Here is a 15,178-nt window from a genome sequence, read left to right as displayed (position 1 = left end):
CATGTAGTTTTTGAAGATTTAATGTTTGGAAAATCTTTTCATGAACACGCTCCATGGGTTTTCATAGTGCAGAACGATCCAGTGTATCTGGGGTGGCCATCTTGTTTGGCAAACGTGTTTTACAGCCATCCAAAGGCAAAGATCGTATTCCAGACTCTTAATTTTCTGAACAAATGATCAGAGATTTAAATATGAGTAGAGATTAGCAATGCTTGCTAACAACTGATGGTGTTAGCTCTTAGCATGTCATGACAGTCACGAGACGGTAGTACGGCGACAGTCTTCAGTCAGATTTGCTGCAGGACTGACTGCTACTGCAGATTCTTCCTGCCCATAGCATCATCAGCCACAACAACTTTTTGAAGATGTTCGGATGATATAAGTTACATTTAATTTTCTTTTTTTTTTGATAAATACAGTGTTTGAATTAAAAATAAACAAAATCTGAGTCTAAAGAAAAGTCAGAATCAGGTTTTTTCTGGCCTGGTTATAAAAGCTTCTGAAAAGTGAATTAAAATCTTAAAAAATTCTGATATTAGCTAGAATTATTTCCCTCAGTCGCCGTATTCCTCTTCCGTAAAGGTGTGCGGTGGCTTACTTCGAAATAGTTGAACTGATTCTGAAGGTACATTTTAACAACCTTTAAACCGCGTTTAAACGCGTGGGACTGTCTAAATTATCGCGAGAGGTCGAAGCTTCAAACCTACCCATGAGCCTTTGCGATTCCTCTTTCTAGCCGGCGCCTGAGAATGGGTACGTGTTTTCATGCATTGCTCGAAGACAGAATCCTTGTCCATCTCGTTTTTTATCGGCGGAATATTATCAAAATGGTTCGCCTTACTGCTGCTTAATAATTTTTAAATATTTCTAGCTCGAACTTTGATTCGCAAATGCAATAGATGATGTTTTATAATGCAATTTTCAGTAGCTGTGTGAAATGCTCCAAGATGGCTGCTCGCATCACCCATTTCTAGCTAACTCCTGCAGGTGAAGTGTGTCCCGTATACGATGTAGAGAGCTGCTAAATTTGATTTAGATATTTTATTAGATGGTAGTGTGAGTTTTAATGTTTGTTGGGTTTGTGAAAGTTGATGTTTAGATGTGTAAACATTGTAAAGCTAAAGTGAAGGCTGTTAGCATAAGCTAGTGCGCTAGCAGAGATCATGTCATGCTGCTTTTCATATTCTTAAGGGCAGAAAGCACATTTTAATGTTTTTTTTTAGGGACTAACTGGTCAGAAATTTTAGCTGATACATGTTTAGACATTTTATGTGAGATGTTCAATCTCTATTAACAGCAAAGACTTAAAGTACTCAAGGAAGTAGAATTTGAACCAAAATGTGTTTTAATATTTCTGTATCTAAGTTCACCTGAAATTGCTTGAGTGACGTGATGAAACTCTTATAAGCGGATTCCAAATTCAGAATGCGGACAAACCTTACCTTGGAGAACTGATCACTCAAGCAAAACATTGTTTTCAATCAATATCGTGGTAGAAACTGTGATGTGACACATTTTTGTAAACATTTTTCCAGGTATCTCAAGGGATAACTGGCACAAACGCCGCAAGACCGGCGGTAAACGCAAGCCCTACCACAAGAAGAGGAAGTATGAGCTCGGTCGTCCACCTGCAAACACAAAGGTTAGAGAAAAGGCAGTTTAGTGTTAAATGCGTAGCAGCGTGAGAGATGAAAACTTGCCCTTAGGTAGGCTCCTATTTGAGCCGTTTTGGTTCAAAGCTTTGAGCTTACCAATGGTAGGACTTGTCATAGTTACACTGACACGCAGAGTTAAACTTTTGCTTTTGCTACTGCTGTAGAAATTATGTGTTTTAACGGAGCGTGTAATCGTTGCAGATCGGAGCTCGCCGCATCCACACAGTGAGGGTCCGTGGTGGGAACAAGAAGTACCGTGCTCTGAGGTTGGATGCTGGAAACTTCTCATGGGGCTCTGAGGGTGAGTGTTAATTTAAATTTCCTGAGAGTCCTCTTTCCATGATGAGAACTTTGTCAGTTCTGCTACTGAGTGCAAGTGGTGAAACCAAAGACTCTGAGAAAAAAAAGTCCTATAAAACTAGTTTTTTATTTCAAAGAGTGAGGTGTTCTTGTTCTGATTTTTGCTTCACTTTGTTTTATCAGGCTGCACACGCAAGACCAGGATCATCGATGTGGTCTACAACGCCTCCAACAACGAGCTGGTCAGAACCAAGACCCTGGTGAAGAACTGCATCGTCCTGGTCGACAGCCTTCCCTTCAGACAGTGGTATGAGGCGCACTACGCCACTCCTCTGGGACGCAAGAAGGGAGCCAAGCTGGTACGTTTCGTACCTTTCAACTATATTTAAAGATTGTGTTCAACATGTAAGATGCAAATTGATGCCATCTTCACATTTTGATGGGATTGTGTGATCTGTACTTAACGTTTTATCACAATATTTTGTGGTACTGCTGTGATCATAATTAAAGTGACAGTAAGAACTATTTATTACTACCTTTTCAGCCAGCTGTACTTCTCTGACTGCATTACAAGGCAATCAGCTGCACAAACTCAAAAATTCCCATTTCTAATACACTTCTTTTCAACACAGATCACATAAAGAAGTGTGATTTGCATGATTAAATTGCACACGGTATCTGCATCTAGTCATATATTCAGATGTATTAATATTTAATAATATAATACTTTCATTTCAGTGGAGAGAATGGTAAAATTAACAATCCCAATAATACAGGAAAAAATTTATTGAAATTTAACGTGACAAAGACAAATCCACATTCACAATTGCATGTGGTTAATTTATGCCCCTCATTTGTCTAAATTCTCTGAACAAAATGCTGAAGCCAATGTTCATAAAATGTGAATTGGACAATTTGCTTTTAGTACAACTAAGCCTGTTCTTCTAACATTCGAACAGAGCTCCGAATTGGTCAGAAAAAATGTGAAATGTCCTTCATCCGATGCTGTTTTTATGATTTAATTACAAACTGCTGGGAAACTTTGAACTTTACATCTGGAAAAAGTATTTTTGAATTTAAAAATTCTTAGTTCAAGAGCTGAGATTTTGAGGTGTTTACAAGTGAGAATCAGTTGAAACATAAGCTTTAGATAATACTTGTATTTTTAATCTCCATCAAGTCTTTCCATGATGATAACTTTGACCAGTTCTGCTACTGAATGGAAGTGGTGACATCAGAGTCTCTGAGAAAGACGAGCGAGCAGCACCAAAAACAATCAGCAGTGTTAATATCTACAGAGATTATTTATTATTCTAATAAGTTGTTTCCTGTCCTGCTGCAGACTCCTGAGGAGGAGGAGATCCTGAACAAGAAAAGGTCCAAAAAGATCCAGAAGAAGTACGAAGAGCGTAAAAAGACAGCCAAGATCAGCACTCTCCTGGAGGAGCAGTTCCTGCAGGGAAAACTTCTCGGTAGGTCAAAGATCCTGACCCACTACAAAAGCTAAACAAGGAGCCTGAAAACAGAATTTCATGATATTCAAGTTTTTAAAAAGGGAACAGTTCTGTGAATCTCTGTAAAGAACTCACTCTTAAAGTTGTGCTCAATGTTTGTGAATTTTGCCTTATAGTTTCAATTCTGGGTTCCCAAGAGATAAAATCCATCTTCAAACTACTAGTTTGGTCAGAAATGTTCTTTGTTTTGGAAATTCTGCTTTTAGTTTGGCATATGGCCGAGTCACGCTGACAATACGGGTCAGTAAAACTGTCAGAAGAAAACAATTTTACAGGGTTTAATGTTTACTAAAGCAAACTCACAATGGCGTCTAAGGGTCATACTATGAAAATCTAAAAAATAAAATTATGAGAAGAAAGTTGTAACATTAAAACTTATCTTAATTTTTCATTATAAAGTTACATAAAGTTATTACCAGAATAAACTTGTATTATTCAGTTTTATGTCCGGCTGTGTAATATTTTGAGAGTGAAGTCTGAAGAGATGTAATATGTAGAGCCTCTTATGATTTTATACTTATATAATTATTATTTTATTATTATGATTTTATTCTCGTAACATTCTACTTTTTGTAATATGTCTGTCCTCATGTGACTTTACTCTGATAGCTTTATTTTTATTTGTTCTAATTAGCTCTAATACTCCATTGTTCAAATTACACTGCTTTAGTGGATATTTTTTAGGACTTTTAAGCTGTAAATTAACATACCTTTAATTTTTTTTTTTTTAATCCATATTTATATTTTTATTACCTGATTTCTGCTTTAGTTCTTCCTAATAGTTTTTTCTTGTTTTCCTGCAGCTTGCATCGCCTCCAGGCCCGGGCAGTGCGGCAGGGCAGACGGATATCTGCTGGAGGGCAAAGAGCTGGAGTTCTACCTGAGGAAGATCAAGGCCAAGAAGGGCAAATAGATGTACAGCTGTTTGATACAACAATAAAACTCAAATGTCCCACACCTGATCTGATCTCTGAGCTCTTTGTTCAAGCAAACAATTCCTATAAAATCTGTGTAATTGGGGCAGAAGCTGGAAAAATTTTTAACTTTTAATTCTTGACCTGGTTTTATTTACACACACTAAATGATTTCTGATAAAAATCACATGAGCTTGAGATAAAAAAAAATAGTTTAATTTTTTTTTTTCTTCAGAAAAGACAATAAATATCGGATGTATTCGACCCAGTAATCTGGTGCTTTGTACACTACTTCATGATAAAATGTCAGATTTATGTCTGGTGTATTTCAGTCTTGTATATTTGTATATGGTGTATTTGATCTGAATGTCATCCAACCTGTTTTAGTTTTAATCAAAACAGGTTCCGAGCTGTTGGTGTTTTTAATTTGTGTTTTAACACTTCTGAGACAGTTTTCATTTTCCATTACGTTCAATAAATGCTATAAACAGTAGAGGTGAACTGCATTAGGTAAGCTGGAGAAACTGGGACAAAAGTCACAGTGGAGATGCCAGATTGTACACGTCACCTATTTCCGTCGCTGTGATTGGTCGAGAGGACGCTAACTTACTGCAGCAGAGGTAGCTAACGTCCAGTCGGGTCAGTTTATGCTGAAGGATCAACAATGCTGCTCAACAAGGTGGATTTGTTTCCTCTAATTGCTATTTATAGAAATATTTCTGTGTATTCACCAGTTAATTTGTGAATGTAAGCTTTAAATTATTGCATTTGCATCAGGAAATGAGGCTAGTCGAACCGTTACGTCACATGCTAATGATAGTTAGCAAGTTGCTATAACGGCTACAACACTGATAAATAGTTTTCCAACGAGTTTTTGAAAGTATGTTTTAGGCACAGTTTGAATTATTTTCGGCATCCCCTGGGTCTTTAACAGCAGACCTGAATACGTGCCTGTGTAAATACCTGCAGTCTCAAGGTCCATTTTGAGGAGCAGGAGAAATATTAGGAAAGAGTTACTGAGTTAAACTGAACCTGGTCTAAGTAAACTGACTCAAATACCTTTTAGTTTCTGTTAAATGTATTTGGATGTTTTTTGTTGTTCATAACCCCCTTTGAGTATGTTGTTTTTAAAAACTACAGTATTATTTTTCTTGTAAACTTGCCCTTATATTCTCTGACTTGGTGTAACTACGTTCCTCCATTTTCATCTACCTTGCTGCTGGTACACACAGTGTTTACCTAACTATAATTCTGCCATGCAGTAAGTAGACACAATAAGATGATGACAGAGATTCTGTAACTATAATAATATATGTATAATTTTCATGCAAATCTGGAACAAACTTTGAGAAAGCTATGAAACAGCCGAAACACTGAGTTCCTTTAGATCTAGACTAAAAACCAAACTGTCCAGAGTTGCTTTTGAAACATAATCAATGAAACATTAATCAACAATCTGATGTTATGATTGCAAAATGTAATGTTGCAATTGTTAACTGTGTTTCTACGACTTTGCACTTTGTGTTTTTATGATGTAAAGCACTTTGAAATGCCTTGTTGCTGAAAGGTGCTATGCAAATAAAATTTGATCTAATTTGATTTTAGGTATGCATGTACTGAAACTAATGGTTTTGTAAGATCATTCAAAGTGTTCATACGACAGTTTATTCATAACCCACAGAAACAATTAGGAATAATAGACTTCAGTGGTTTCATCAGTAAAAATGACTTTGTTTCTTTAGCTTCTCCTCACTGTCAGACTTTGATTTTACTGCTTATTCTTTAGTGTTTCAGTTTGTTTACTATGTGCTCAGATGCAGCAGTCAGTGTTGCTTTTGCCAGTAGAAGTGTAACGGTGACCTTTGACCTCCATGCAGGTGTTCAGAGCCAGTCTTCGCTCTGGGATTCGTCTGCAGAGCTCTGGTGCTGCTGCAGCCGCTGCAGCTTCCAGCCGCCATGCAGGAGCTCCTGGCTTCTCATTTGGTGAGTGAGAGGAAAACAGGACAATAAGCAATATGTGAATACAGAAAAACGGTGCTGAATCGACTTTTCTTTTTTTAAAACATAATCATCAATGATTACACATTTAATTGATAATTCTGCACCAGCACAGCACATTTAAATACACTAATAGCTTCACAAGTTTGGACAAACATAAACAACTTTAAATTTCCTAGTAAGTGCAATTAGGAGTATAACAGCCAATGTAAAGTAAATAATAAAGAAACTGTTCTGATTATTTCTTTATAATAAATAAAACAAATTTTCTTAAAAACAGTCTGCAGCCTTGTTCTTTCATGGTTTTTCCCAGGAATCAGATTTTAGAACGAAACCTAATTTTATTTATTTAACTGTTTTTGTTGTTTTCTGAACAGAACTGACGGATCAGCAGAAGGAGTTCCAGCAGCTGGCCAGGCGATTCGCTCGAGAAGAAATGATTCCTGTGGCAGCTGCTTATGACAGAAGTGGAGAAGTATGTTCAGAAAACAAGAGGCTCAAACATACTGCTGAATATTTTCTTTTAAAGTGTAGTTTTACAGAAAAACTTTAATCTTTTACCCTACAGTTGTACAAATTTTCTAAAGATATAAAGCCAAATTTAAATACCAGTGGTGTAACTGTGCATTATTCTATTGGTTTAATGTTATAAAACATAGTTTTATTATTTGGAAATAGAAAATGGATTTAAATGAAATCAAATGTGGGTTTTAGGAAGCCTAATGTTGAAGTTTAATGTGTAATTGATCTTAACTTTGTCTCCCAGTATCCGTTCCCCATCATCAAGAAGGCTTGGGAGCTCGGCCTGATCAACAGTCACATCCCACAGCAGTACGGTAAGCCATTACTAATTTAATACATTTCAGTAATATGCAACCTTTTTTATTGTCAGGAGATTATAATTACAGATGTAGATAATTAAATAAATGCACATTTAATTATCTGTATAAGATGTTTTAAATTTAAATTTTAATGATTTAATGGTGATTCAACAAATGGGCTATTAAATAAATTATTTATTTTATGGTACATTTGATTAATGATTTAACAATCAGTTTGTTTATTTAATTTTGTCCCGTTTTAATTCTTCATAAGGAGCTTAAATAGTTTGATATGAAATTTTTGATTATTCTCTGAATACAAGATTTATAGCCAAATCTTTGCTTTACAGATAAATGTACAAAAATGTTAAAAACATAAATAAAACAGATCAAATTTAGTCTTTTTCTTTTTTTATTACTTATTTTCATTCATATTTTTTTAATTAAGCCAGTTATAGTGTCAAATGGAGTTTATTTGGAGTTAATAAACTAAAAAAAAATCCGTAGATTTATTCAGTAGCACAGCAACATTTATGACATAGTGACTTTTCTTTTTTATTTATTTCACATTTAGGTCATATTTAAGTTACTTATAATTTAACATGCTATAAATTTTATATTACTAAAGGTTTATATTTGGTAATGTTTAACTGTTTGGATGGGAGTAGATTATCAGTAAATCACTTTCCCCTTGGGGATCAATAATATATGTTCTGATCCTGATTATTGACCCAGATCTAAATGTGACGTTTCCTCCAGCCGCTTCTCTTAAATGTTGAGTTTTTTCTTTAAGGTGGAATGGGCCTGTCGATCTTTGACGCCTGCCTGATCACGGAGGAGCTGGCCTACGCCTGCACTGGGATGCAGACGGCCATCGAGGCAAACTCTCTGGGAGTAAGTAACGCAACGCATCCAAAACGACGTCATCAGGACAGCAGAGCCGCCGGTGACACAGCAGAAATTATTTATTTGATCTGTTTTATTAAAATATTGTATTTAAATTTAAGTTTATTGCTTCAAAACAGATTTTATTTCTCTTAATTTCCTTCCTGATAGTTGTTCCACATCATCAATCATAAGAAGCAGCTCCATATTAATTATTTTTTACTTTGCAGCAAATGCCTGTAATTCTTGCTGGAAATGAGGAGCAGAAGAAGAAATACCTGGGAAGGATGGCGGAGGAACCGCTGATGTGTGTAAGTTCAGCACCAGACAAACTGTTTTAGTATAAACCTTGAATAGTTTGGAATATTACTGAAAAGTCCATTTATTTCAGAAACCTTTTTCAATAAATGAAGCAAATGATTAAGATTAATTACACTCAGATGTTTAATTACACATTAGATTAATTACCTGTCAATCATCGTAATTAATGTTAATTATGATTTTTTAAAATACGACATTTCAAATTAGACCAATAAAAAATGTTTTTAATACAGAAATTAGGACTGGATGATGTGGCTTATAGATAATTATTGATTAGTTTTTTGTAATATCTGAAATACTGGCAGACGTTCCTGTTTTATCCACCATTTTGACTCCACACTGTTTATTTTTAAGCATTGAAGATCTGGTAGAATTCAAGATTGCTCAAATAATGTTTAAGGCATTAAATAAACTGTTATGTGAGCAAATACAGAGCATGGTTTTTGAAAGAGAAGCAGATATAACTTAAAGCGTGGCTCAGCCCTAAGGATTCATATTATATACACAACAAGAAAGAGCTTCTGTATTTCAACTCATGGGGTAAAGCTATGGAACAAGCTGAATGAGGAGTTAAAACAAAGTCAGAATTTAACACAATTTAAAAGGAAAAATCAGGAGATCATTATAACAAGATACAGAAATGTGACTGTTTGCTTCCAATCAAAGTATTTAGTAATAACTTATAAAATTATAGCATTAAACACGGGCAACATCAAAACATTTAAACTAGGATGAAGCTTTTCTTTCTGTTTGTCGTTCAGAGTTGTGGCGCGTCTCGTTTCTCCTCCTCAGGCGTACTGCGTCACTGAACCCGGAGCCGGTTCTGATGTGGCCGGACTAAAGACCCGAGCCGTGAAGATGGGAGACGAGTACGTCGTTAACGGCCAGAAGATGTGGATTACCAACGGAGGGAAAGCTAACTGGTGTGCATCTACGCCCGGCTGCTGTCTTCCTTCACTCAGTGGGGGTTATGCGGATGCAGTATTGGTAGACAACGTGTTATTTGTCTCTTCTGTCCTCAGGTACTTCCTCCTCGCTCGCACCAATCCTGATCCCAAATGTCCAACCAGCAAAGCTTTCACTGGCTTCATCGTGGATGCGGATACTCCAGGGATTCAGATCGGAAGGAAGGTAAGCAGGGTGTTTAGACATCTTTGAAGTTTTAAATGTATCTAAAACTAAAACTTTAAAAATTATAAATTCGTCTATCCAAAATTAAGGCCTTAAAATCTCATCACTGGCTCTCTTCTATTGCTAATCCATAAGATGCTAAATTCACTGTGTGCATAAATCTTGACATTACTACTATATAAAATATACAATTTCCTTTTCTACATTTCTCTCATAAGTCTTAAATTTCATTCATAATGGTCTTAAAAAGTCTTAAACCTGCAGAAACCCTGGTAAGCAGGGCCTCTTAGTAAAGCTGTGAGCGTCTCTGTAAATCAAACTAAACTAATTTAGCGATGTTGTTAACGATGAACAGTAAATATCTTCTGCCCAGCCAGGATGGTTCATGCTTGTGGCGTTCTCTGACCCGTTTTGTCCTTTCAGGAGATGAATATGGGCCAGAAATGCTCGGACACCAGAGGCATCACGTTCGAGGACGTCAGGATACCGAAGGAGAACGTTCTGATCGCAGAGGGAGCCGGGTTCAAGATCGCTATGGGTGCCTTCGACAACACCAGACCACCAGTAAGAGCTCCACTTACAACCAAATTATTCAGATTCACAAACATTCTCTTACAAGATTCACCAGAAACAAGTGAAAGAGAGCAGGAAGAAGAAAAGATCTTGTAAAAGCCTGCCTCTTCTATCAAAATACATTTTCTGAGGTGTAAACATTAAATCAACAATATAAATTACAAACAATCCATCATTCTCCTCATAATTTACTCAGAAGTCTATAAGACTTAATAATTTGCCTTCTTGTAAAATGTTTTGATTTCTAGTAAAGCATTTTTTCATCATCTAAATTGCTCCATAATTTTACTCCATCCATCAAAATGCACATTTGTTTTAAACTAGTTCACAGTTTTTACCTTTAAATTTATTTTTTTATCTCTTGAGCCTGAGAAAAATAAATTTTCTAAACTAATTGTCAATAATATTTTCTAGTTTTAAACATATCTGATAGTATTTTTAAATAAATCAAGTCCCTTTAGTTTCAATATTTGAATAAATGGTACGTTCTCTAGCGTTCACTTTATATGAAATTCACATCTTTTTTCACAAAAAACGTTTGGTGTTTGATTTGTTTGTTTTTGTGCCATTAAACCAAACCAGTAAATGTCATCAGTATGTAATAATTTAAGTGATCAAATGTTTCCCATGTTCTGTCTCGCATGTTCCACATTTAAATGTATTTCTGTTTAGTTTTCTGTTAACTAACGTGACTTTATTTCAGGTGGCAGCCGGAGCAACAGGCCTGGCCCAGAGGGCCCTGGATGAAGCCACCAGCTACGCCCTGGAGAGGAAAACCTTTGGCAAAGTTATTGCTGAGGTTAGTTTGAACATCCAGGATGGGGTGTTCATGTGTTGCATCATTTTTAGCTGCTGTCGGTTCAAACTATGACTGGACAGTGTATTTAGCTCCTTTTACAAAATTTATGCTTGAAATAACCCCCCCAAAATGAAAGTCTTTGGATTGTTTAGGTATCAAAATAAAGCCAGGACTCAAGAGAATATTCTAGATTTCTATTAAAAAAAACAACTCTTCTGTTTCTGAGGGAGAGTAAGTGAATATGGCATACCAGAAAAATAAATCATATCCGCCTAAACTAAATGCAGCTTGTGGTGTGACTGTCCCTCTGACCGCATGCAGCTGCAACCCGAAACGTAAACCACAGAGGGGTCTGACCGTTTGCTGTGCCAAGTTTCAGGGAAAAGGTGAATCAGTTTTATCTGACAAAAGGCCAGGCGAACAATCCCAGCTATGCATAGGCCTGTTACAATAAAACTAAACCAATTAATCACATGATGAGCTCAATAATTTCTATTTGCATGACTTACCGTTTTTCTCTTTTCTGAGCTTCTACCAGAATCTGGTGTTTTGGTCTCAACTAGACCTTTTTTTGAATACAATTTTATTTACAGAAACTTCTAAATTAATTTTATGTTATTTCTGTTGTTTTTGTTTATTTGGGATTTTTAATATGTCTTCTAGTTCCAGTGTTAAATATTCATTACAATTTAAAGTTTATCTAGTATGTGTCTTTATCATTATAGTTATAGTACTTGAAAACTGTTTTTTCCAGATTCTGTGTTAATCTGTATCAAAATCCAAATAAATAACCAAATATTCTTTGATTTATATCAGTTATGTTGTTTGCATATAAAAATAATCACACATCTCTTTCCTCCTTGTTATAGGATTTGTAAACCTGGGTTTTATCTACATTGAAATATTGTCCCAAATGTGTTTGATTGATTTAAGTTTTAAGACTAGATTTGCTTGATAATGCATAAACAATGTGAAATATTGAGGAAAAATTCAGAGTTTTGGCCCTAATCCTCTTCCATAACAATACATTAACTAAAGCAAACAGCTAGTAAACTCTGGTGTATATGTTGTATTTCTGCTGAAGCCTTTCTACCAGGATGATTACAGAGTCTGTGTTCTTGCTCGGCAGCACCAGGCCGTGTCGTTCCTCCTGGCTGAGATGGCCATGAAGGTGGAGCTGGCCCGGATGGGGTACCAGCGATCCGCCTGGGAAGTGGACCAGGGCCGCAGGAACACCTACTACGCCTCCATCGCCAAGGCCTTCGCCGGAGACATCGCCAACCAGGTGGCCGCCGACGCCGTCCAGATCTTTGGAGGAAACGGTTTCAACAGCGAATACCCAGTGGAGAAGCTGATGAGGGACGCCAAGATCTACCAGGTGAGGAAGATCGCTTCACTTAGATAAAAACTGAAGTTATTATGTTTGGGCATAAAGGGAAACGATGTAGAGTCAACCCACAGCTTCAGTTATTACAACTGGAAACTAGAGATCAGGGTGATGGACTCAGACCTGAACTTTCAGAAACACATAAAGATAGTTTCAAAGTCGGCCTTCTGTCACCTGAAGAACATTTCCAGGCTTAGAGGACTAATGTCCCAGCAAGTTCTAGAGAAACTCATACATATGTTTATCTTCAGTCGCATTAATTACTGCAGCAGTGTCCTTACAGGGCTGCCTAAGCTGATCCAGAACGCTGCTGCTGCTGGCGTTCTGACTAAAACCAGTTAGACAGCCCAGTTCGCTCTTCACCCCAGTTCTAAAGTCCTTCACTGGCTCCCTGTAGCTCAGAGAGTAGATTTTAAGATACTGTTGCTAGTTTATAAATCACTGAACGGCTTAAAGATCTGCTGTTGTCATAGCAACCTTCAGACCTCTCAGGTCTGGAAGGTTCTGGTTTTGGTTCTGCTCTACGTCTCCAGAACCAGAATCAAACATGGAGAAGCAGCATTCAGCTTCTACGCACCACAAAACAGCCGAAACATTTAGTGGCTCTAAATCTAGACTAAAAACCCACCTGGTTGCTTTTGAAACATTAAAAATAAAACTTTAATCAACAATCTGATGTGCAACAATGACACTCAGCAAAATGTAATGTTTGCTGGTTTACTGTGTGTTTTTGTTTTTTGATTATATAAAGCATTTCGAACTGCCTTGTTGTTGAAATGTGCTATACATATAAAACAACTCTGATTTATTTTATCCGTAGATCTATGAAGGCACGGCTCAAATCCAGAGGCTCATTATCGCCAGAGAACACCTGGGAAGATTCAAGAAGTGAAGCCGGTCCGTCCTCATCCTCAGTGATTCTCTGTTAGCCTGTGGCTCCTGTACATAACGTGACCCGGGATGCAGCTCCAATGTTTTCTGCCTTAACGAAAGATTCAGATCATCAATCTGAGTCACCAGGTCCTGATTCTGCTGATTCAAACGATGAAAACTACTTTAAATGTGACGATTAAAACTCGTTTCCAAGCCAAAATAACACAGAACGCTGTAAAAATGTAATTTCTCCAGTGAACCGTTTAACTGCTTATAGTTTTTTATCATAAAAGCATCTTTAAGCATTGATCAGTTATTGGTTCTCAGTCTGAACTAAAGCTGCTGTTGATCTTGTGCATCAGTGACTCGGATCCAGTTTTCTGTAAGGATTTATTGTCGCTCACATCTTCAGCCTTTTAATAATAATCTTGCTCATTATTTTTGCCATATTTTGCCTTGAACATCCGTCTGACTTTAAGATCAAATTTGTAAAATAACTTTAAATTTGAACAGAATGTGTAGAAAGATGTTTAGAAGTCTGTCTTGCATGTCTAAAAAAGCTGTTTTTTTCTATCTTATCAATAATATTTTGCCTGTTTTTGCATTTAAAATTAGATTTAAACAGTTTTATAGTCAGATTTCTTCAGACTTCACTGGTGTTGGATGCATTTCTGTACTGTAACGTTTTTTTCTGAGCCTGTTTGCCATCAATTCATTAAATTATTACACTTTAACATGGGCTTTCCATCCTTTCTAAGATATAAAAAACTTTTTGTAAGAAGGAAATAGGAAAAAACTGCTTCCAATTTACTTGGAAGCAGTTTTTGTTCCTGCAGCAGAGTCACAGCTCATTCATCCCTGACGAAGCTTTTGTCGGTCCACTGCTGCTCCCACACTTTGGGTGGGAGCAGCGGGGAACCTAGAAATTTAGAAATTTATTCTTATTTGTTTTCTTTGATGAATGGCGGATTTATTTAGTTCTTTGTTTCTTTCGCTTTTTCATACTGATATTATTTAAATACAAAGGTTTCTTTTTTTATTTCTTTGGGGAGTCAGAGGGGGGGCCATTTTAGACTTTTCGCAGATTTCGTGTGTTCGGACCGCCCCTCTCTCCTCGACCGGGAATTCCCCCTCCTCTTCTAACCCTAAGGCTCTGACAATTATTCAACTTCAAAAATGCTTTCTTAAACCCATACTGAATTACAGCAAATGTTGCAACTCATTTTTCAGATTCTTCAGAGTTTTTACAGATGATGATGCTGTTGGCAAGGAATATCTGCTGTAGCTTTGCGTCATGGTGTTGAACAATGATCTCATCTTGAATTTAAACTAAGCAGAGGAAATGATTGTGGATTTCAGGAAGCGGTTAGATCTGTCATGGGGAAAGAAGTGGAGGTGGTTGAGGAAAATAAGTACCTTGGTGTTCGTCTGGGCAACAGGCTGGAGACGTAACAGTGAAGCGTCTATAAGAAGGGACAGAGGAAACTAAGATCCTTCAACGTTTGCAACAGGATGCTGCAGATCTTCTATCAGTCTGTTGTTGAGAGCGTCATCCCTTCAGCAGCATCAGAACCAGGGTCCTAAAAAGGCTCAGCAGCCTGATAAAGACGGCTGGTTCTGTTCAGAAATTAATCGATAAATCTCTGATTCATCATGATTGACCTCTGTCCTTAGGTCTCCTCTGTCCCTTCTTATAGACGCTTCACTGTTACGTCTCCAGTCCAGTCTGCTGTCCAGATGAAAACCAAGGTATTGTTTTCCTCCACCACCTCCTCTGCCATGATAGAGCTAACCCTGTTGATGATGAATGAAAGGTAACAGCGGCAGCCTCATTGCTGCTGCTCTTCCTCATCATGCTGTGTGACCTGGACAGCCTCTTCCTGTCTCGCTCGCTCTAACTCTCCTCAGACATCATAGAGGCTTTGATCCATCCTAACCTGTCTCCCAGAGGGCCCCTAAATGGGACACCCCCCACCCCCATGTCCAGCCACCAAAAATCATCTTGAC

General features: G+C 37.2%; 2 protein-coding genes across 2 annotated transcripts; both read left to right on the top strand.

The window, feature by feature from the left end:
- The first annotated feature begins 653 nt into the window (after window positions 1-653).
- On the top strand, window positions 654-4,431 carry rps8a (ribosomal protein S8a). The gene is made up of 6 exons (XM_015041755.1): window positions 654-753; window positions 1,536-1,642; window positions 1,857-1,956; window positions 2,139-2,314; window positions 3,298-3,427; window positions 4,273-4,431. The coding sequence occupies exons 1-6, from the start codon at window positions 750-752 to the stop codon at window positions 4,380-4,382; spliced, it is 627 nt and encodes a 208-aa protein (XP_014897241.1). The 5' UTR covers window positions 654-749; the 3' UTR covers window positions 4,383-4,431.
- A 525-nt stretch (window positions 4,432-4,956) lies between these two features.
- acadm (acyl-CoA dehydrogenase medium chain) lies at window positions 4,957-13,900 on the top strand. The gene is made up of 12 exons (XM_015041754.1): window positions 4,957-5,062; window positions 6,261-6,366; window positions 6,759-6,856; window positions 7,148-7,217; window positions 7,996-8,096; window positions 8,318-8,398; window positions 9,201-9,331; window positions 9,431-9,539; window positions 9,963-10,103; window positions 10,816-10,911; window positions 12,041-12,289; window positions 13,119-13,900. Exons 1-12 carry the CDS (start codon window positions 5,048-5,050, stop codon window positions 13,188-13,190), a joined length of 1,269 nt encoding a protein of 422 aa, XP_014897240.1. The 5' UTR covers window positions 4,957-5,047; the 3' UTR covers window positions 13,191-13,900.
- The last annotated feature ends 1,278 nt before the right edge of the window (window positions 13,901-15,178 follow it).

Source organism: Poecilia latipinna, unplaced genomic scaffold (genome assembly GCF_001443285.1).
Source record: "Poecilia latipinna isolate Pla-1442-1.1 unplaced genomic scaffold, P_latipinna-1.0 Scaffold568, whole genome shotgun sequence".
Taxonomy (NCBI): domain Eukaryota; kingdom Metazoa; phylum Chordata; class Actinopteri; order Cyprinodontiformes; family Poeciliidae; genus Poecilia; species Poecilia latipinna.
This window is presented reverse-complemented; position numbering and strand designations above follow the sequence as displayed.

Bases quoted from the DNA above. Each gene is read 5' to 3' on its own strand.
- rps8a (XM_015041755.1), top strand. The intron at 1,643-1,856 runs GTTAGAGAAAAG...TAATCGTTGCAG, and splicing joins GTCCACCTGCAAACACAAAG to ATCGGAGCTCGCCGCATCCA. The intron at 3,428-4,272 runs GTAGGTCAAAGA...GTTTTCCTGCAG, and splicing joins CCTGCAGGGAAAACTTCTCG to CTTGCATCGCCTCCAGGCCC.
- acadm (XM_015041754.1), top strand. The intron at 6,367-6,758 runs GTGAGTGAGAGG...TTTTCTGAACAG, and splicing joins AGCTCCTGGCTTCTCATTTG to AACTGACGGATCAGCAGAAG. The intron at 8,399-9,200 runs GTAAGTTCAGCA...TCTCCTCCTCAG, and splicing joins CGGAGGAACCGCTGATGTGT to GCGTACTGCGTCACTGAACC.